The sequence below is a fragment of the Nymphaea colorata genome, chromosome 6 (assembly GCF_008831285.2).
Source record: "Nymphaea colorata isolate Beijing-Zhang1983 chromosome 6, ASM883128v2, whole genome shotgun sequence".
Taxonomy (NCBI): Eukaryota; Viridiplantae; Streptophyta; class Magnoliopsida; order Nymphaeales; family Nymphaeaceae; genus Nymphaea; species Nymphaea colorata.
In genome coordinates, this window is record NC_045143.1 from 4,432,102 (window position 1) to 4,448,370 (window position 16,269).

General features: G+C 37.5%; 2 protein-coding genes across 2 annotated transcripts; one reads left to right on the plus strand and one right to left on the minus strand.

The window, feature by feature from the left end:
* The first annotated feature begins 1,127 nt into the window (after positions 1–1,127).
* Positions 1,128–5,723, plus strand: LOC116255590 ((S)-coclaurine N-methyltransferase-like). Its single transcript, XM_031631461.2, has 8 exons — positions 1,128–1,391; positions 2,108–2,216; positions 2,899–3,123; positions 3,979–4,078; positions 4,159–4,269; positions 4,500–4,583; positions 5,001–5,059; positions 5,274–5,723. Exons 1-8 carry the CDS (start codon positions 1,223–1,225, stop codon positions 5,464–5,466), a joined length of 1,050 nt encoding a protein of 349 aa, XP_031487321.1. The 5' UTR covers positions 1,128–1,222; the 3' UTR covers positions 5,467–5,723.
* A 3,366-nt stretch (positions 5,724–9,089) lies between these two features.
* LOC116256318 (uncharacterized) lies at positions 9,090–12,377 on the minus strand. The gene is made up of 3 exons (XM_031632657.2): positions 11,797–12,377; positions 9,846–9,884; positions 9,090–9,705 (listed from the first exon to the last, which is right to left on the minus strand). The coding sequence occupies exons 1-3, from the start codon at positions 12,370–12,372 to the stop codon at positions 9,250–9,252; spliced, it is 1,071 nt and encodes a 356-aa protein (XP_031488517.1). The 5' UTR covers positions 12,373–12,377; the 3' UTR covers positions 9,090–9,249.
* Positions 12,378–16,269: the final 3,892 nt, after the last annotated feature.

The following is a 16,269-nucleotide window of genomic DNA, read 5'->3' on the forward strand; positions in this document are numbered from 1 at the left end:
AACTATTTTTTATTTTTAAATTATTTTTGAAGCGTTTTAATTTATTAATAAAGTTACTAAAATTGGTCAAATAATACAATCAGTAGCAGAGGTACACATAAAATTTGCTTTCTCTATACGCATGGTACTTTATTATGTCTAGTTGCTCCTCCAGATTGGAAATTTAAAATAATAGAAAGTTCTTGCTTTGCCACCTAATAAAGTTGTGTTGAATGTGTGGTCACGATTTTTTCGGATCTCGGCCCGATTGAGCCGAATACCGATTCCTCCATGAGCAAGGGCGGAGCCATGATTTTTCTTAGGGACGAGCCAAATCATTCGCTGGTCGGGCCAAGAGGAGCGACGGTAAGGCCAAGAGGAGCGACGGGTCGAGCCAAACTAAAAAAAATTGATTTTTTACATATAATTTTTTTTTTCTAGGCTCACCCGGGCCATGGCCCGAGCCGCCCCCCCTCCCTCCGCCCCTGCCCATGAGTACCCATACGTGCATGTACCAAAACAATTAAAATAATTTGAACTGTGTTTGAGCTTGAATCTAAGAGCTTGTTAACTGATTAACACAGTGAACAGAACTCAATTTTGAATCTATTTGAGTAGCTCTATTTTACCAATATGCATATTTTAAGAAATAAATAAACTTAAAAGACCAGTCCAAATTCAATACTTTTGCTTCATTTTTATAATGAGAGTCACGCCGTGAAGTTGAGCGAACTTGAACTTGACTTGTTTAGCGAAACAGCCCATCCTAGCTCAAACCGAACTCGAGTTGCTCCGCTTGTCATTTAGACTTAATTAAAACAAAAATTGAGAGACAAGTTGTCATCAAGTTCACAAATTCCACTTAATCTTTATAGCAGTATTCTTAATTTTAAGATCAACGCTTTTTAATACTATCAGAAGTTCAAGTAGGAAAACTTAGTAAAAAAACAAAAATCAAGTACGAAAAATGATGCGGGAATATACTTGAAGAACACTAAGCGGAAAAGTGTACTACCAAGAAAGGACTTACATCGTCACCCGTCACCAGAAGAGGAGACAGACAACGACCACTAATTCAGTTTTATAACTGTGTTGGGGTTATCGCTAAAAATTGCAATTTAATACAAGTTTTCAATGTATCCTCTAAAAAGTTATCCATCAGCTCATCCGTGCCATAGAGAAGCAGACCAGACTCACCAGAGGGAGGAGAGAGGAAAGGGACAGAAGAACAGGAGGAGGAAGGATGGCGTATGATGTGACGGTGAAGGCAATGCTGGGGGCGTTGGAGCGGAATTTGCTGCCGGACATTGTGATAAGGAGGCTCACGCGGTTGCTGCTGTCGAGCCGCCTGCGGTTGGGATACAAGCCCACCGCCGAGCAGCAGCTCTCCGACCTCCTTCAGTTCGTGCACTGTAAAATCCATCTCTTCTGCTGCTTTGATTTTCCTTTTCTATTCAAATGGTTTTATGATGCCTGTTGTGTGTTCTTCATCAACGACGTGGTTGAGGTTGAATCATGAATGGCGCTACTGAGTTTTTAGTGGTGGTTGTGGTAGTGCTGGTATTTGCGTCATAACTCATCATCTTCTTCTTCTACTGTCCCTTCAAACCTTGGGTGCTATGCTTGGAGCTAGCAGCTGCCTCCCTGAGTCGGCCTTAGGTGGATAACGTAAGATTAGAGAACAGGGGAACGTAGATCTCGAAATTCTACAGGTGGAGAAAAGACTTTATGGTCGATGTCGAAAGTTGTATTTGTGCCTGTCCGAAGGTGTCCCAGTTGCTAATGATCCAGGATACAACTTTCAAATGACTGTGGAAAGTAGATATATGTCTCGGATACTTTCTTTTCCAGCGTCCCGCAATGTTCTAGGAATCTAGAACATGTTTCCTGCCTTATCCAGAGGTTGATGCGCATACAAGGTATTATTATCTAGGATGCACCATTGACTATCTCAACAACATGTGAGCAATTTGGCCATGATGGTATTGAAAGGGCTTTCATCTGTGAAATTGTTCAATATTACATTCCCCATATTTTTCTGATAATTATTTGTTGTACACGATTGGATGACGCTCTATCTCTCTTGCCGTTTATGCAACAACCCTCTAATGCCAGGTTTGCTTTGTAGCTCTTAAGCAGATGCCCATAGCAGTGGAGACTGAGAAGCCAAAATCACAACATTATGAGCTGCCTACTTCTTTTTTCAAGTTAGTGTTGGGTGAGAATATGAAATATAGGTAAATTGGATCTCTTGAGGCTTTCTCTTGTAAGACGGTTTTTTAGTCCTTGCTGGAATTTAACTGTGAGTGCATCCTTTAGAGCATACTTGTGAAAATTAGATGAAACAGTGGGGGGATCTAATGACACTGAAGCCCATTTATGTCGGACTAGAATTTGCATAGAAACAGATCTTTCTAGTTATTTTCGTTTTCAATCTCTTTACACCTAATTTAAAAACAAAAATGTAAAAAATATGGTTTGCTGATTTGGAGTATGTCATTGGGCGAGGAATCAAGCAGCAGGCCAGCTCTTCTCTTTTTAACAAAAAGATACATATTTGTCCATTTATATTCTTTTATTCTGCTGGAAGAGCTGCTTCATGCCTGTTTTATTCTTTCATGCCATTGTGTCTGCAACTCTTCAGACATCTATTTTGTGGGTGGTCATTGTTTCTTCCTGGTTTAAGGTCTTAAACTGTTTGGCCTATTTACTGTTTGATGAAAAAGCACAATTTCAGTTTAGAATGAAGGTTTCCGTCTTACTTACGGAGTAAAACTAATGCTGCTTTTGAAAATGTTTGATAAGAATTTGTACCGTTCATTCTAATGTTGAGTGGTAATTATAAGAACGCAGTAGAATCTTTTCTCAAAGTGCCCTCATTCTTATACCAATTGAACCATTAGAAACTCTATTTTGCAGCTCCTGTTACTTCAGAAATAATTCTGATACGTTGGAGGAAGCTGAGAGGGCAATGTTAGATATATACTGCGAGAGAGCAGATATAAAGGATGGGCAGACCATTCTGGATATTGGATGTGGCTGGGGATCCTTTTCTGTACATATTGCCCAGAAATACAGTAATTGCCGCGTAACTGGAATTTGTAATTCAACAACACAAAAGGAGTTTATAGAGGAACGATGCAGGTGAGTATTCAGAGCTTCCAAGTTTACTATTTTCTGTGAATAATGTGATGCTAAGCAAACATCATGTGACAAGCCTTTTTCTAATTCCTACTTTTGCCTGAATTTCCTTGATAAGAAATAACCTTCTCACAACTGTAGCTTTTTCCATGTTATGTTTTAGGAAAGACTATGGCGGTTCCCTATAGCTTCATTTCATGATATATATAGTGGCATTTCAGCCTATCATTTTGTACCTATCTTATGAAAATGAATTGTAAGCAAATTTTCATTCTCTACTTGTGGAGATCACAGCGGAAATATTTATGGTCAGATGTTGTTCTCACACCTTAATATTCACAACTTCCGCGAGTTCCCATCTTTTCTTCCTTGGCATCTGTTGTACTAACTACCGTTTGTTTTATTCCATTCAAATCAACCACATAAAAAGTTAGTTTCATCTTCATATTTAATAGCAGTAGGAGCAGTAATCGCTAAAATATCTCTACCACCATGTAAGAGCTATTGAAGGAATAATATTAACTATGGGCAGACTTTGGTCAGTCAAAACTAAAAACATCCAAAGAATTTCCTCAGAATAGGAAAAACTTGTGACCTGTGCATTTCAAAGTTGGAATTAATCTGCAGAAATCCAAAGCTCTTTGTTGCTTTTTTTTTTTGAGCGATGGAGCATCAACCAAATTGTAGTGGAAGGAACATTTGATGGGTTTTAATGTGCAGAAATCTGAAGCTTTTTTTGCAATTTTTTTTCTTTTTTTGAGCACATAGATGATGCATCAACAAAATTGTGGTGGAAGACACATTGGATGGGATTTCAAATGTTGGAGGCTTAACCCTTAACGCAATTTTTTGTTGCAGAAATCTCAAGCTCTCCAATGTTGAGATTATAGCAGCTGATATCAGTAAATTCGAAATGGACATGACTTTTGACAGAATAATTTCCATTGAAATGTTTGAGGTATACTTGTACAAAAGACACTTCAGTAAAGTTTTTTTGTAAAGCTAGCAGTAAATGTTGAGAAATTGTCTGCTTTTCAGCACATGAAAAACTATCAGGAACTTCTGAAGAAAATATCCAAATGGATGAATGACGAGAGCCTTCTTTTCATTCATTACTTCTGTCATAAAGCGTTCACCTATCACTTTGAGGTATATGCATCATTTACATCACATCTACACACGCTAATTTTCAATATTGGAGTTACATTCCCTTCATAACATGGTCAAATGGAACAATCTAGTAGAAACCTTTTTTTGGTTAAAAAAAACTCCTTTTCCCCATTAAGTTTAGCTTTCTTTATTTCTTCATGTAACACAGATGTTCATGGCTTCATGCGATAAACACCATTCACTTTTCTTCTACATCTGTTGTCATTCAGGACAAGAATGATGACGATTGGATAACAAGATACTTTTTCACTGGTGGTACAATGCCTTCTGCTAATTTACTTCTTTATTTCCAGGTAAGTTGGTCTTTGGCAGTAATCCTAGTTTTGGTTTTTCTGAAGCATTCTGCTATTTCTTAGATACATTTTGTGCTTAATAATCTTCTATAGTAGACCTATACCTTTTGTCAAACACATGGAAATGAGGAAGAACAATTTTAACTCCCCGGGGAAGCTACCAGGAGTGTGCCTTAGATGGAAAATCACGGCCGGTTGTGTTTGATTTGACGTTGCTGATAGAATTGCAGGTTGAAAAATCGCAATCTAAACGATTACTTTAGTTGGATCTGGCTGTTGTTTTTTCTGCACTAAATTATTCATATTTATCTGTGTTTAAATCATGTTGAAGTTAGATACTTTTAAATTCTTTTCTTGAGCATAATTAGTTCTATTGTAAGATGTGTTTATTAACCTTCATGTCAAAAAAAATTCCAGGATCATGTTTCCATTGTCAACCACTGGCTTGTGAACGGGAAGCATTATGCTCAGACAAGGTGCATAAATTCTCTTTCACTGCGAGTCTTCTTTCTTTCTTAGCTGACACTTGGATACACCTTAAAATCCTAGACAAACAGGATAAAAGTAATATATTCTGTTATGAAGCATAACAGGGTTTGATAGGATATCTTGTTTATCCGTAAAGGGTGCATCCAAGCGGTGAGTGGTTCTTATGAAATCACAATTTCTTCAACTTGTTTCCCTTTGCAGTGAAGAATGGCTGAAGAGGATGGATGCGAATGCTGCAGAAATAAAGCCAATAATGGAGTCCACCTATGGAAAGGACTCTGCGACTAAGTGGACTGTTTATTGGCGAACCTTCTTCATCTCAGTAGCAGAGCTGTTCGGCTACAACAATGGAGACGAATGGATGGTTGCACACTTTTTGTTTAAAAAGAAATGAATGAGAAAGCGAGTCTGGTTGTACTGCGATCGATGTCTTTTTAAAATATGTCAAATCAATCATAATGTCGGTTCTGTCAGGACGTGAAAGTTTGGCTGACATTCTTATGTTTTGTTTTTTTTTTCCATGAATGATCAAGGGTTCAAAGAGTCCTTCCCATTGCGGTATTCTGGTTCACTCTTGATTTACATAAAAAAAGTTAAAAACTGTTAAATCATGCCTAACATCATATATTTACTATTTTTTTCCTTGTTAAACCATTTCCATGTTCATGAACGCTGTGATCTTGATTTTTCGCTCTCAGATTTTGCAATTTTTTATTTGATGAGGAACTCTTCAGGAATCAAACAGTTGACGGTGCTATATGTCAGCATAAATATACGCAGGTCAAGATCGTGCTTCCTACCGAAGTTGCGTGTTTAGTTTGAGATTTTTTCTTTCTCGAACGATCATGAGCTGTTGATGTTAATTTCAGATACTGACTTGGTTTTAAATTTCAGTATAAAAATAGCAGAAAGGTTTTGGGGTTTTTTCTCATCTTTCAAATGGAGACACGTTTTCCGGGTTTTTGTCTCATCGCCCTGTCCGATGTTATGGAAAAACCAACTTCTGCTTCTTCACAAGAGCCGTTAAGATCAATGGTGAATGACATCCCTTTGGCCAAAATGGTGGTTCACTGCCACGCACAATCAGCAAGAACCAGAAGGAGTGTCTGGTGGCATGCAGGATCTGTTCGAACTATTTTGATGAGATCAGTTGTTAGCTGCTGCATTCGACCCACTTCAAAAAATTTTGGTGATATTTTTGGAGAAGCTTCTTTTGAGATAATCTACGACACACCCAGTTGGAGTGCATGCTTCAGCGGAAAGTACAGAAGCCAGATTAATAGCAACTGCACATACCATGATATATATACATCAATTGGCCTCCGGTACCAAACTAGCATAGCTCAGGATTCAATAGATAAGCTTGATTTTCATTACTGTAACACCTCATGCATCTTGTCATTTAAAGAAAATATGAAAACGCTTGTAGGAATGAATACCCATTGCAGTTATTATGCATAAGCTATGTTACTGAACCGCTGGTATCAAGAATTTTTGTGATTGTGATGGTTTCAGGGATGTTGAAGAGGCCCTATAAGATCCACTCATGTATGATTTAGCTTTTATGTGTTTCCAAGTAGTAATCATGGCGTATTAAACAGTGTACACACTCTATAAGCAGGAGTTATTTTTTTCAGCAAAAAGAAAACGGAGTGCTATTGCAGTGATGCAAACCACCACAAACAAAAATTTACCGTGGTGATAATTTGGGGGTAATTGCATGTATGCTTTTCACGGGGCAAAGCCCAACTGACTGCACCAAACATGGCCAACACCTATTTCTCAAAAGTTCACTCATCAATAACAGAATAAGATCCCTATCGAGTCATACCTAACAAATTCTTTTGCCCATACTGAAGAAGCAATATTCTGTCTTAAGAGTTTTCTTTTTCAAATATATATATATATATCCATTCTCTATGTTCAGCTATGAAGAAATGGGGAGCTAAAATTTCTGCTACACTTTACCAAGATACAGAAATGAATAAAGATGAAAGATCGAATGGGATAGACATTGTTGGCAAACCCACTGTTACAAAAAAGGAACATTGTTAGCAGAACTTCCACTACGATGGAAGTAAAACACTATTATTAAGAAAGTTCTCGGTTTGTTATTAAACTTTGAACTTAGAGCATGTTTGGCAAACAGTAACAAGTTGTTACTATTCATGAAACTATTCTAAAGATTGAGATAGATTCATGAACCATGGTAACATCATGTTCTATGAATCTGCCCAATCTTTGAAGGCAAATTTGTGGGACAATAACAGTTTGTTACTGTTGCCAAACATATCCCTAAAAGATTATGTTGCAAGAAGAACATTTTGTTAGCATTCCATGTGTCTATCCTAACAATTGGGTAGATTCACTAAATATTTTCTTAAGTGTTTTATGAATCTATCCTTATTTTTGGGTATAGTTATCAAACACGAACAAAGTATTCCTTTTTGCCAAATAGCCTTTGAGAGTCCTAGTTATCGGCTTGAACATTAGTCAAAGTGGTTTACTTATTTAGAGACATACTTTGAATGGTAAAGGTGACTACCCCTTCTCATTACACGTGCATATCTGACAAATTCAACCTTATTACCCACATATTTATTAACGATCAATGATATACTAGCAAGAGTAAATGAATGGCCATATTGGTACTTTAACTTGTTTAAGTAGAATAACCATAAGATTTCCATGCTTATGCATCCTTTTATAGGATGCCAACAACTGCATACGGCCAGGACTACAAGATAGAGGGAAATATGTTCAACGTTAATGATCAGTCCAGACCTTAACCCAATTACTTAAAGCTCAAATTTGTAATACACACATTTGTCTTGTAATTCTAAAAGTTGGTCCAATTCAAAAAGTGGTTTGGCCCTTTGTTCAGGTCTAATATAATAGCTAGCTAGGTTTACTTTGGAGATTAATACATGATTCATAATTAGCAACTCATAATTATGAATTGAATACATGATGCTCGGAAAAGCATTCTTGTATATAAACTTAATTCCTACATTAGCGTGAGAAAAATGATTCCATAGAATATATGTCATCATATGATAAATCAAAGTTTGCTGCAGCTGATTTGTTAATCTAATTAAGAGCTTGGTTAATTGGTTCCAGTTCTTAGCTAGGAGGAACGCTCACCCTGGAACAAAATGTCCTTCTCTCTCGCCCCGCGTGCCGCATGACGCTTTTGTATGTTTGCGTCATTCAATGGGCATCTGCCATAGGCAGTGACATTAGGAATGACATGTATTCTAAATGTAAATTGTTTTGAATATTTGATCATACTGCACCAAATTTTCATAACTCTATGGTAATAAGGTTACTTTATAATCGAATGGAAGCGAGAATAGTTTTTCATCTCTTTTTGGTTGTTAAGCGTGAACTTCAATCTTAGATGCTGAATCCACCTTAATTTCATCAGATGTTGCCTAATTAATGGTAAAAGATTAAAAATTTATCCGTGAAAGTTCTATAAACTGTTGCTAAAGTTATTGAATTAATAGGAAAATTTTAAAAATTATTACTGAAAGTACTATACACTATTGCTAAAGTTATCACCAAGAGTTATTTTACTATAAACAGTTGCTAAAGCTAGTACGACCATTTTTAATGATAATTTTTTACTTTTTAGCCAAACAGCATATTTGAATTCTTATACATATATGACGAACGATGCTTAATAGGCATCATTTATATTATGGCAGTCCGATTACCCTCATTAATACTATGTCTCGTCTCAGAGAGCCTGTGTTTAATAACTAAAAGAACTTAGACCACAAGGACGAGCTAGTTTTTAGATTTTTCATTTTTTAAAAGCAATTTCATAATTTTTAACATAATTTCATCGGACTGGATCAGGAATTGCTCGAGTTAGCTCGGATCTTTAAAAAATTCAGCCACTGGTCAAGGTTAGCTCGACTTACTCCTGACTCGCCCAACTCAGCTGCAATGATATATATATATATATAGAAAGAGAGAGAGAAACATGCAAAGAGTGTATCTGTTCAAACTTCACCTCTACTTGAAACAATTGACGCCAATATTGTCCTTTTTCATTGTCTGAACTTATTACATGGGGCAACTGCACTCTAAACTGGTCTCTTTGCTTGCCGTGCCTACAACTACTGATTCGACGGGAAAAATTGCACGGTATAAGTGCTACACGATCAGATTACTTAGCCGGAAACTTGAGGGGATATCTTGGAAGTTCCCAATCAAGTAGTGCTTTCTTAAAGATTCTCCTTGCTCCCCCCATAAAATCCATGTTTCTCACTCTTGCAAGTTCATCCCAGGTCTTCGAAGCCAAACATGGTTTGGGTAGAGTTTCAGAGGGACTTTGGCATCTTGGGGATTGAACCAACAGAACCCTCATCGGCAGGTTTCCCGGCGGCAGCGGCAAGCGCAAAGGAAAAACTTCCCCATCACACGGATTCTTCCCGCAAACAATGATATCCTGGAGTCCCGTTGCTTCTTCTAGCTTCCTTGTCATATCTTGAACATCATTTCCTTGGAATGTGATGGATGAGAATTGCTTGTCATCTTCATCAGTCTCATTATGATCCATCATGGTGAAGGAGATCACTCTTTCATTGGGCTCTCGCGTTGAGCTGGACAATGAACCAGGTGTCTGCACAAACCAAGCTGTTTTAGCCACAAGGATAGCCGGCTAATTTCAAATTCCCTGATTCATTCATGTTAGAAATATGATATGCATCTTGATGTAATACTATTGACTCTTTTTTGATGTGAAAGGTGCAAAAGACTTACTTCTGTGCCCACAGTTGAACTCCTACTGGAGGTAATGCTCTGCAATTTCAAAAGAAAAGTAAGTTAACTTTCCCGCAGAGAATAAAGCATACAGTCCGATCAAATAATAATTGAGGGAGGAAAATTTCCTTCTACTTTTCAATTGTTAAAGTTCATTTCAGCTTTTTCTTTTGTCCTTATATATATATATGAGATTTGGATTTCACGTAGAACTTTTAATTTCATGCAGCCATGTCAGATTCATGCTGTATGTTAAAAGCCAGGGGAAGGGAGGCTTGTTGTGAAATCCACGGTTTTCAAATTCTCGAGAAGGCAAGCCCTCTCTTTAGTGAAAAAATTATGTAAATTCTGAAAAATGTCATTTTCCTTCCCACAAAGAAAATATTACAAAACATGAATTGCCGCCCCTGCATAAATTTTCTAGACAGACATTGACCATTACATAATTCATCATTGGATACCAAAAATTCAAAACACAGAGGAGGCTTCTTTTCTCGAGAGTATAAATATTGAGGCTGATGTCTGAGAATGAAAAATTTTCACAGTAGTTTATGCAAAATAAGAAACGAAATTGATCACGTCCCCTTCATGAAAAGAATACATAAGAGTCTCTATTATTTTGCACGCGTTTCACCCAATTTCATCATCACCCAAGACTTTTGACGACAGGAACAGTTTTCAACTCCTCCCATCGACAATCTCCTTTTTCCCTGATTGATTTCTCCATTATCTTTTCCTCTTCAATAAGCACTTCCTTGGAATTTAACAACGTATTTCAATTAGAATTAAAGAGTGATGTTAGCATGAGAAGTTCGTTATTTTTAATATTCTTCTCCTCTTCTTCTAAATTTGCATAGATATAAGATAGCCACAACTTTCAATTAAACCAAGCCTACGGCGTAAAGTCAACCTGTGAAAGGCACGCTATCTTGATATTTTATGTACCTTTTTCTAAAGTATTTTTTTTTTAAAAGAAAACTTTTATTCTTCTGCAACTGTTTTTCCAATACCCACCTATCTTGATATTTTTCGGGATTGCATGGGTGTGTACCAAAGTAAAGCTTCATATTACATCATAAACTGACAGAAAAACGAGATCCTGAATCCACCTGTGCTAGGAGGAGACATTTAACTTTTCAAGATCTTTAATTCAGAAAAAAGTCAAAAGCTCAACAGTTAGGATGCCCCTTTACCGACTCGGGTAAATTGGTCGGTGTCTTCCCCGACCTCTAGGCAACATAAAAAACTATACTTACCTAAACCGCCCATGAGTAACATATTAAAGGAGGAACAATATATATATATATATATATATATATATATATATATATATATGGTTCTGCAACTGTGAAATATACTTAAGTGTATAAGAAGCCAAAGGTTTTCTAAGAAAATGCAATTGTGGTTCTGCACCAAATTATGATGTGCAGCAAATACATGGCGCAAATGGTGTATATTTTGTAGGAAAGGAGGTTCAGTTCATATGAGTTTATTATGTTCATGTGAGCGGGAGAGAATCATCCCACCGATTGAATGAGATCTGACCCCTTTTTTCTCCTAGATTAGAATAGAGTTAATGCATCTTCAACTCCCTCTTGTGCTCTAAATCCATAAGACCCACGAAAATAACTCCACAAGAATCCAAACTAGGATCTTAATTTTTTAGTTTTGCATATGCTAATCTCCTTGATACCATGGCTATGCCGCTAATGTGAATGCTCGACCTGCCGTTGCCGCAGTGAATGAATGATCACTCTGTTCACGTGATTAGGAGAAAGAAGAAAATTTTGGCTAAGAAACACTGGTTATCTAATTTTAAAAGTTTAAGAGTGCCTGTATGCATGTAAATGAGAGAAACTGTCACGAAATTTCAATATGAAAATGGATGCTTTTTTTATGGGCCTGTGTGGGTTGGCTGCCCACACCATGGAAAAGAGAGAGAAATACTTACTCTTTCTTCGTAGTCACTGCTGGATCTCATTCCCAGTTGATCGTCCATAGCCAGGGAGGTGAAGACGCTGACGAGGAGGGAGGGCGCCGGCTCGGCGTCGGCCGGCTCCACCTCCCACAGGAAGCACTGCTGTATGGCGACGGCGGTGAGAGTCGCCTTGCTGAGCGATGGGTCGAGGGTGACGGCGTTCCTCCACGGGGAGGGGCCGCTGTGGGGGCGGAGGAACCCGCCGTTCTTCCTGCTCATCAGCACCACCTGGAAACCCTCCCTGCGGGGCTCCCAATCAAGGGAGAAGTCCATGGGGTCGGACCAGCATGGCACCACCTTCCCCCCGACCTTTATTCCCCTCATGAGCGCCACCGCGTCGGTCGCCTTGAGGAAGCAGCCCACCGCCCGGCTCTTCAGCCGGAGGATTGGCCGCCGGTAGTCCAGGGAGACGCACACCACCTGCCACACCGCCTCCTTGGCGTTTCCGTTCCTCGAGAGCCGCAGCGACCGGCCGTCGTCCGTCACGCACAGGAACTTGTTGTTGTGGCTGCGCAGGCGGACTGCCTCGGCCTCGCAGAAGAACTCCATCGCTGATGAAGATGGCGAGAGCGGAAGACCGAGTAGATTGGCTCTTAAGCTTTCCAAAGGCATCGTTTTCTCTACAGTGTCACCATCACATAAATGCGCACGCCAATCGGTTGACTAACGTGGAATTGGGTAGGAGCCAGTTGATTGCTCATATTTGATTTTGAACAAGTAAATAATTAAGTTTTATGAAACATGTATATTAAGTAAATATAAAAACCATTTGAAAGTTTAAAACCAACACATATTTTGTAGAATGCGAGGATTAAGTGAACTTGTGAATATCAGATAATGAGTTTGATCAAACATCTTTTACTAAGTTTACATAGTATTCACATATACCATCAAATTAGTTGATCTAATGTATTAAAATTGATATCAAATTAGTTGATCTAATGTATTAAAATTGATTAAACTGTCAAAGTATTAAAAAAAAAATCAAAATGATCACGACGCAAGAAGGTGGAAGAATGCCATAGAAAGTCATGGTCTTATTTTAAGTGTATGACATAAGGCATGGTTTCTAAGAATAAACTGCTGTAACTAACACCATGTTTAATTGGCCATATAATGCATGATAGAGCTTTAAGAATATTGTCCTATTCAAAATAGCGCCATATATTCCTCGAAAATATTCTGATTCCAAATAATAAAAAACTAGGAACAGATCCTTGTGAAGCCGGTATGCCTGAGTCATGCTATTATGAAATAAATTGTACATGAATTTGTTAAGCTAACCAACTTTTCACGAGTTGTTTGAGGGAGAGGTGTTTCGAAGGGCAGCGGCAGGGCAACTTGAAGGTGGGTTCGCATCGGCTTCTTTGACTGATCTGATCGATCCTGCCAAGGGCCAAGCCCAACAAGATTGAATCCCTCGATCAGCTGCAATGCTGGGCTCGAATCTCGGGTTTTGTAACTATAGTTGCAAACTTGTGACTCGAACTCAAATTCATAGATGAGCAGGTCAGCCAGTTGACTCGTCGACTCCATCGAGTTTTCGAATTCAGAGTCAGGCCGAGTGAGGGGCACCTTGACTCGTGGCCAGGTTTTTTAGTGATCCAAGCTGACTCCGGCGATTCCCAAGCCAACTCGATGAGTCAATCAACTATGCTTGTAACAAGGGATACATTATTGAATTGTGTTCTATTCACTTATAAGGGCCACATATACATGTCATCTGGTCAGTCCAGTCATGGCTAGAATCTAGACTAAGTAGACTCAGGATCTTCTTCAGTGCTTAGGCTAGGTAGCATCTAGGCCAAGTTTTGGGAGGTTATATACATATAGCAAAACTAATTTTTTCAAGAAAATCAAACCCGATTACTTAACTATTTGGAGAGAGATTAGTGATAAGACCTCTTGAGTGTATCTTACTAATCTTTAAGGGTCATTTGATAGCAAGAACAATTTGTGAGTGTCTTATGAACTGCAGAAAAGGTTGGGTCAGATTTGTAGAACATTAATTCTAGTGTTTCATTAATATATTTTACTTTTTGAAATAGATTCATATAATGCTCACATAGAACCCCATAAAGAGTCCTGATTGCATGTTTGCATGAACATATGTCCTCCTCATAAATGTTATTAGCATCGCGCGCCTGTGGTTCAAGATTTGATCTAATTAATACGCATCGACTTATTCTCAATCTTGTGTAAGGTGATGCATACGGTTAACTAAAACAATTTATGCATGATTTATTTAATTGCATTGTCTCAATTCTTTTTTTATTTGGCTATTTCGAAAAAACCCTTGATGATGATCAAAACATTTATATTGTGAGATTATATTTAGATGACAGTATCAAAATTTTTATACCCAATTGTCAAAATAATGTTATTAATAATTATGCATTTTTTTCCAATATTCCTTTTTTTTTTTTTTTGCTGTAGGAAAGACGTCATGATGTAGCATTTTTCAAAGTATGCATCGTGACGCAGGGAGTCGGCTATGAAAGAGGGGACAGAAAGTCAAGACCACCGTTTCGTGCTTGTATGGAAACAAGATTTGTCACAGTCGCTACATCATGCACACGAAAGTGTGTTCTTATAACTCTGTATATGTGCAATGCATTGATCTGCTTACATCCTATTTCAAAAACTATAGTGGGAAATGCTTTAATAATATAAACTCGTTTTAATTGCTTATTTACTAAGAAAGATATCCTTTTAGATATAATAAATTTTTACAAATCATGATCCGAAACAACTTCACATTGAAGAGAAAGAGGTTTAGTTTCCATTTCAACATCAGGTTAGGCACAATTGTTTTTTTTTTTTTTATGCATAGGATCAGGGGCGGAGGGAGGGGGAGGGACCGCCTGGGCCATAACTCCACCAAAAAAAAAAAAAAAATTACACTGAAAACATTAAAAATTTTTAGTTGCGCTATGTATTGTTTCGATTCAGATTCAGTTTCGCTCTATTCAAATCCATAGGTTGGACTGTTCGGCCTGCTTCTGAAAAGAATCTTAGTTCCGCCCCTGCATGCATAGGATGATGTAATAGAGAAATTGCTTGTTGTAATAATGTTTGTTAAATTGGTATGACCGTCCAATCATGTGATTTAGCATGTTATAAGAATCAAAAGTTCAATGTTCACACAATCTTGCTTAGAATCTTAAGTCTTTAAATTTTTATTTGACAGATTTGGACACTTAAAAAGGGTTTGACATAGCTGGTCGGATCAGGGAATAGTAGAAAACCAATCCTTGCTTGCAATGCTTATAGCAATAAAAAATTCAATGGTTACACAACTTACTTTAATATGTCTTTCTCAGTACTTGACTACTTTCATTTCTCTTAAATTTTCACTTAATGTTCAACAGTGAGCATTAAATGAAGTGATAAAAAGTGAAGAGCACATCAGATGTTGTAGTGGATCCGTCTTTTTCACTTGGAACCAAAGGAATTTTAGAATCATTATTCTCATTCTTTAAAAGTGAGAATTGTATTATCAAATAAATAATTTTGATTCTGGAATTATAGATTCATTCCAAATCAAAATTTTAGAATTATGGTCCCATGGTGGGGGTGAAATTATGCATTTAGAATTCTAGAATTTTTCATCAATCTTTGAGGCAGAACACGAAGACTTTAACGCAAGAATTCTAGAATTTTAATTAATTCTAGGATCAAAATTCCGTGTTATAAGTTTCAAAGAAAAATTTGAACTGAAAATTTCTTTCCAATGCCAAGTTGTGATGGAAATTTGACTTTGGAATTGTAATTCCACAATCAAAATTCTAAGGCATCAGTTCGATCCACCAATGGTGGGAGGCAGCTGGTCACTAGTTCGAGTGATATGTGCCTCAACCACTCTTATGCCAATAGTGGCACCAGAAACCCATAATTTTCAACTAAGAAAAGGTAAAAAGACCATTTTTTTTTTTTATGAGAAACGGTTAAAGAACTCCTATCATTTTGCTTCAAAAGAGAACAAGAAAAAAGATTCACTACGAAGACACAAACGATTTGGTGCCCCGTAGCTGTGACTCGATTAGCTACCTTTTCATGAATGAAGTTTATCGAAGTAATCTACAACTATATAGTTAGTGTGCTACGAGTCCAATCTTTCGACTTGTTTGTTTATAATATGTATATCTCTGCATTCAAGGCCTGGAGATTTAGTGTTTAATTTGTTGCACGTTCTACGTGCTTTAGAAAAAAAAAAAAATCATTTCTACTAAAACAAAAGATTAGAATTGGATGGGGATTCCATGTCATTGTCAACTGTGTCAGATCCAATGCTCGGCATCCAGAATCCAAAATCATTTGCATAAACTCGGAAGTTGATTGCCACGAGAGAACATCCTAAAAACCAATTGCATCCATAAGAAAACTTGATCAACAAATGATAAAGAATGATCAGCTGATGAGTATCGATGTAAGTCAAAACAGGAT

Bases quoted from the DNA above. Each gene is read 5' to 3' on its own strand.
- LOC116255590 (XM_031631461.2), top strand. From the start codon at position 1,223: ATGGCGTATGATGTGACGGTGAAGGCAATGCTGGGGGCGTTGGAGCGG. The intron at 1,392-2,107 runs GTAAAATCCATC...TTTGCTTTGTAG, and splicing joins CCTCCTTCAGTTCGTGCACT to CTCTTAAGCAGATGCCCATA. The intron at 4,079-4,158 runs GTATACTTGTAC...TCTGCTTTTCAG, and splicing joins TTTCCATTGAAATGTTTGAG to CACATGAAAAACTATCAGGA.
- LOC116256318 (XM_031632657.2), bottom strand. From the start codon at position 12,372: ATGGAGTTCTTCTGCGAGGCCGAGGCAGTCCGCCTGCGCAGCCACAAC. The intron at 9,885-11,796 runs GTAAGTATTTCT...TTGAAATTGCAG, and splicing joins GCAGTGACTACGAAGAAAGA to AGCATTACCTCCAGTAGGAG. The intron at 9,706-9,845 runs GTAAGTCTTTTG...TGGTTTGTGCAG, and splicing joins GTTCAACTGTGGGCACAGAA to ACACCTGGTTCATTGTCCAG.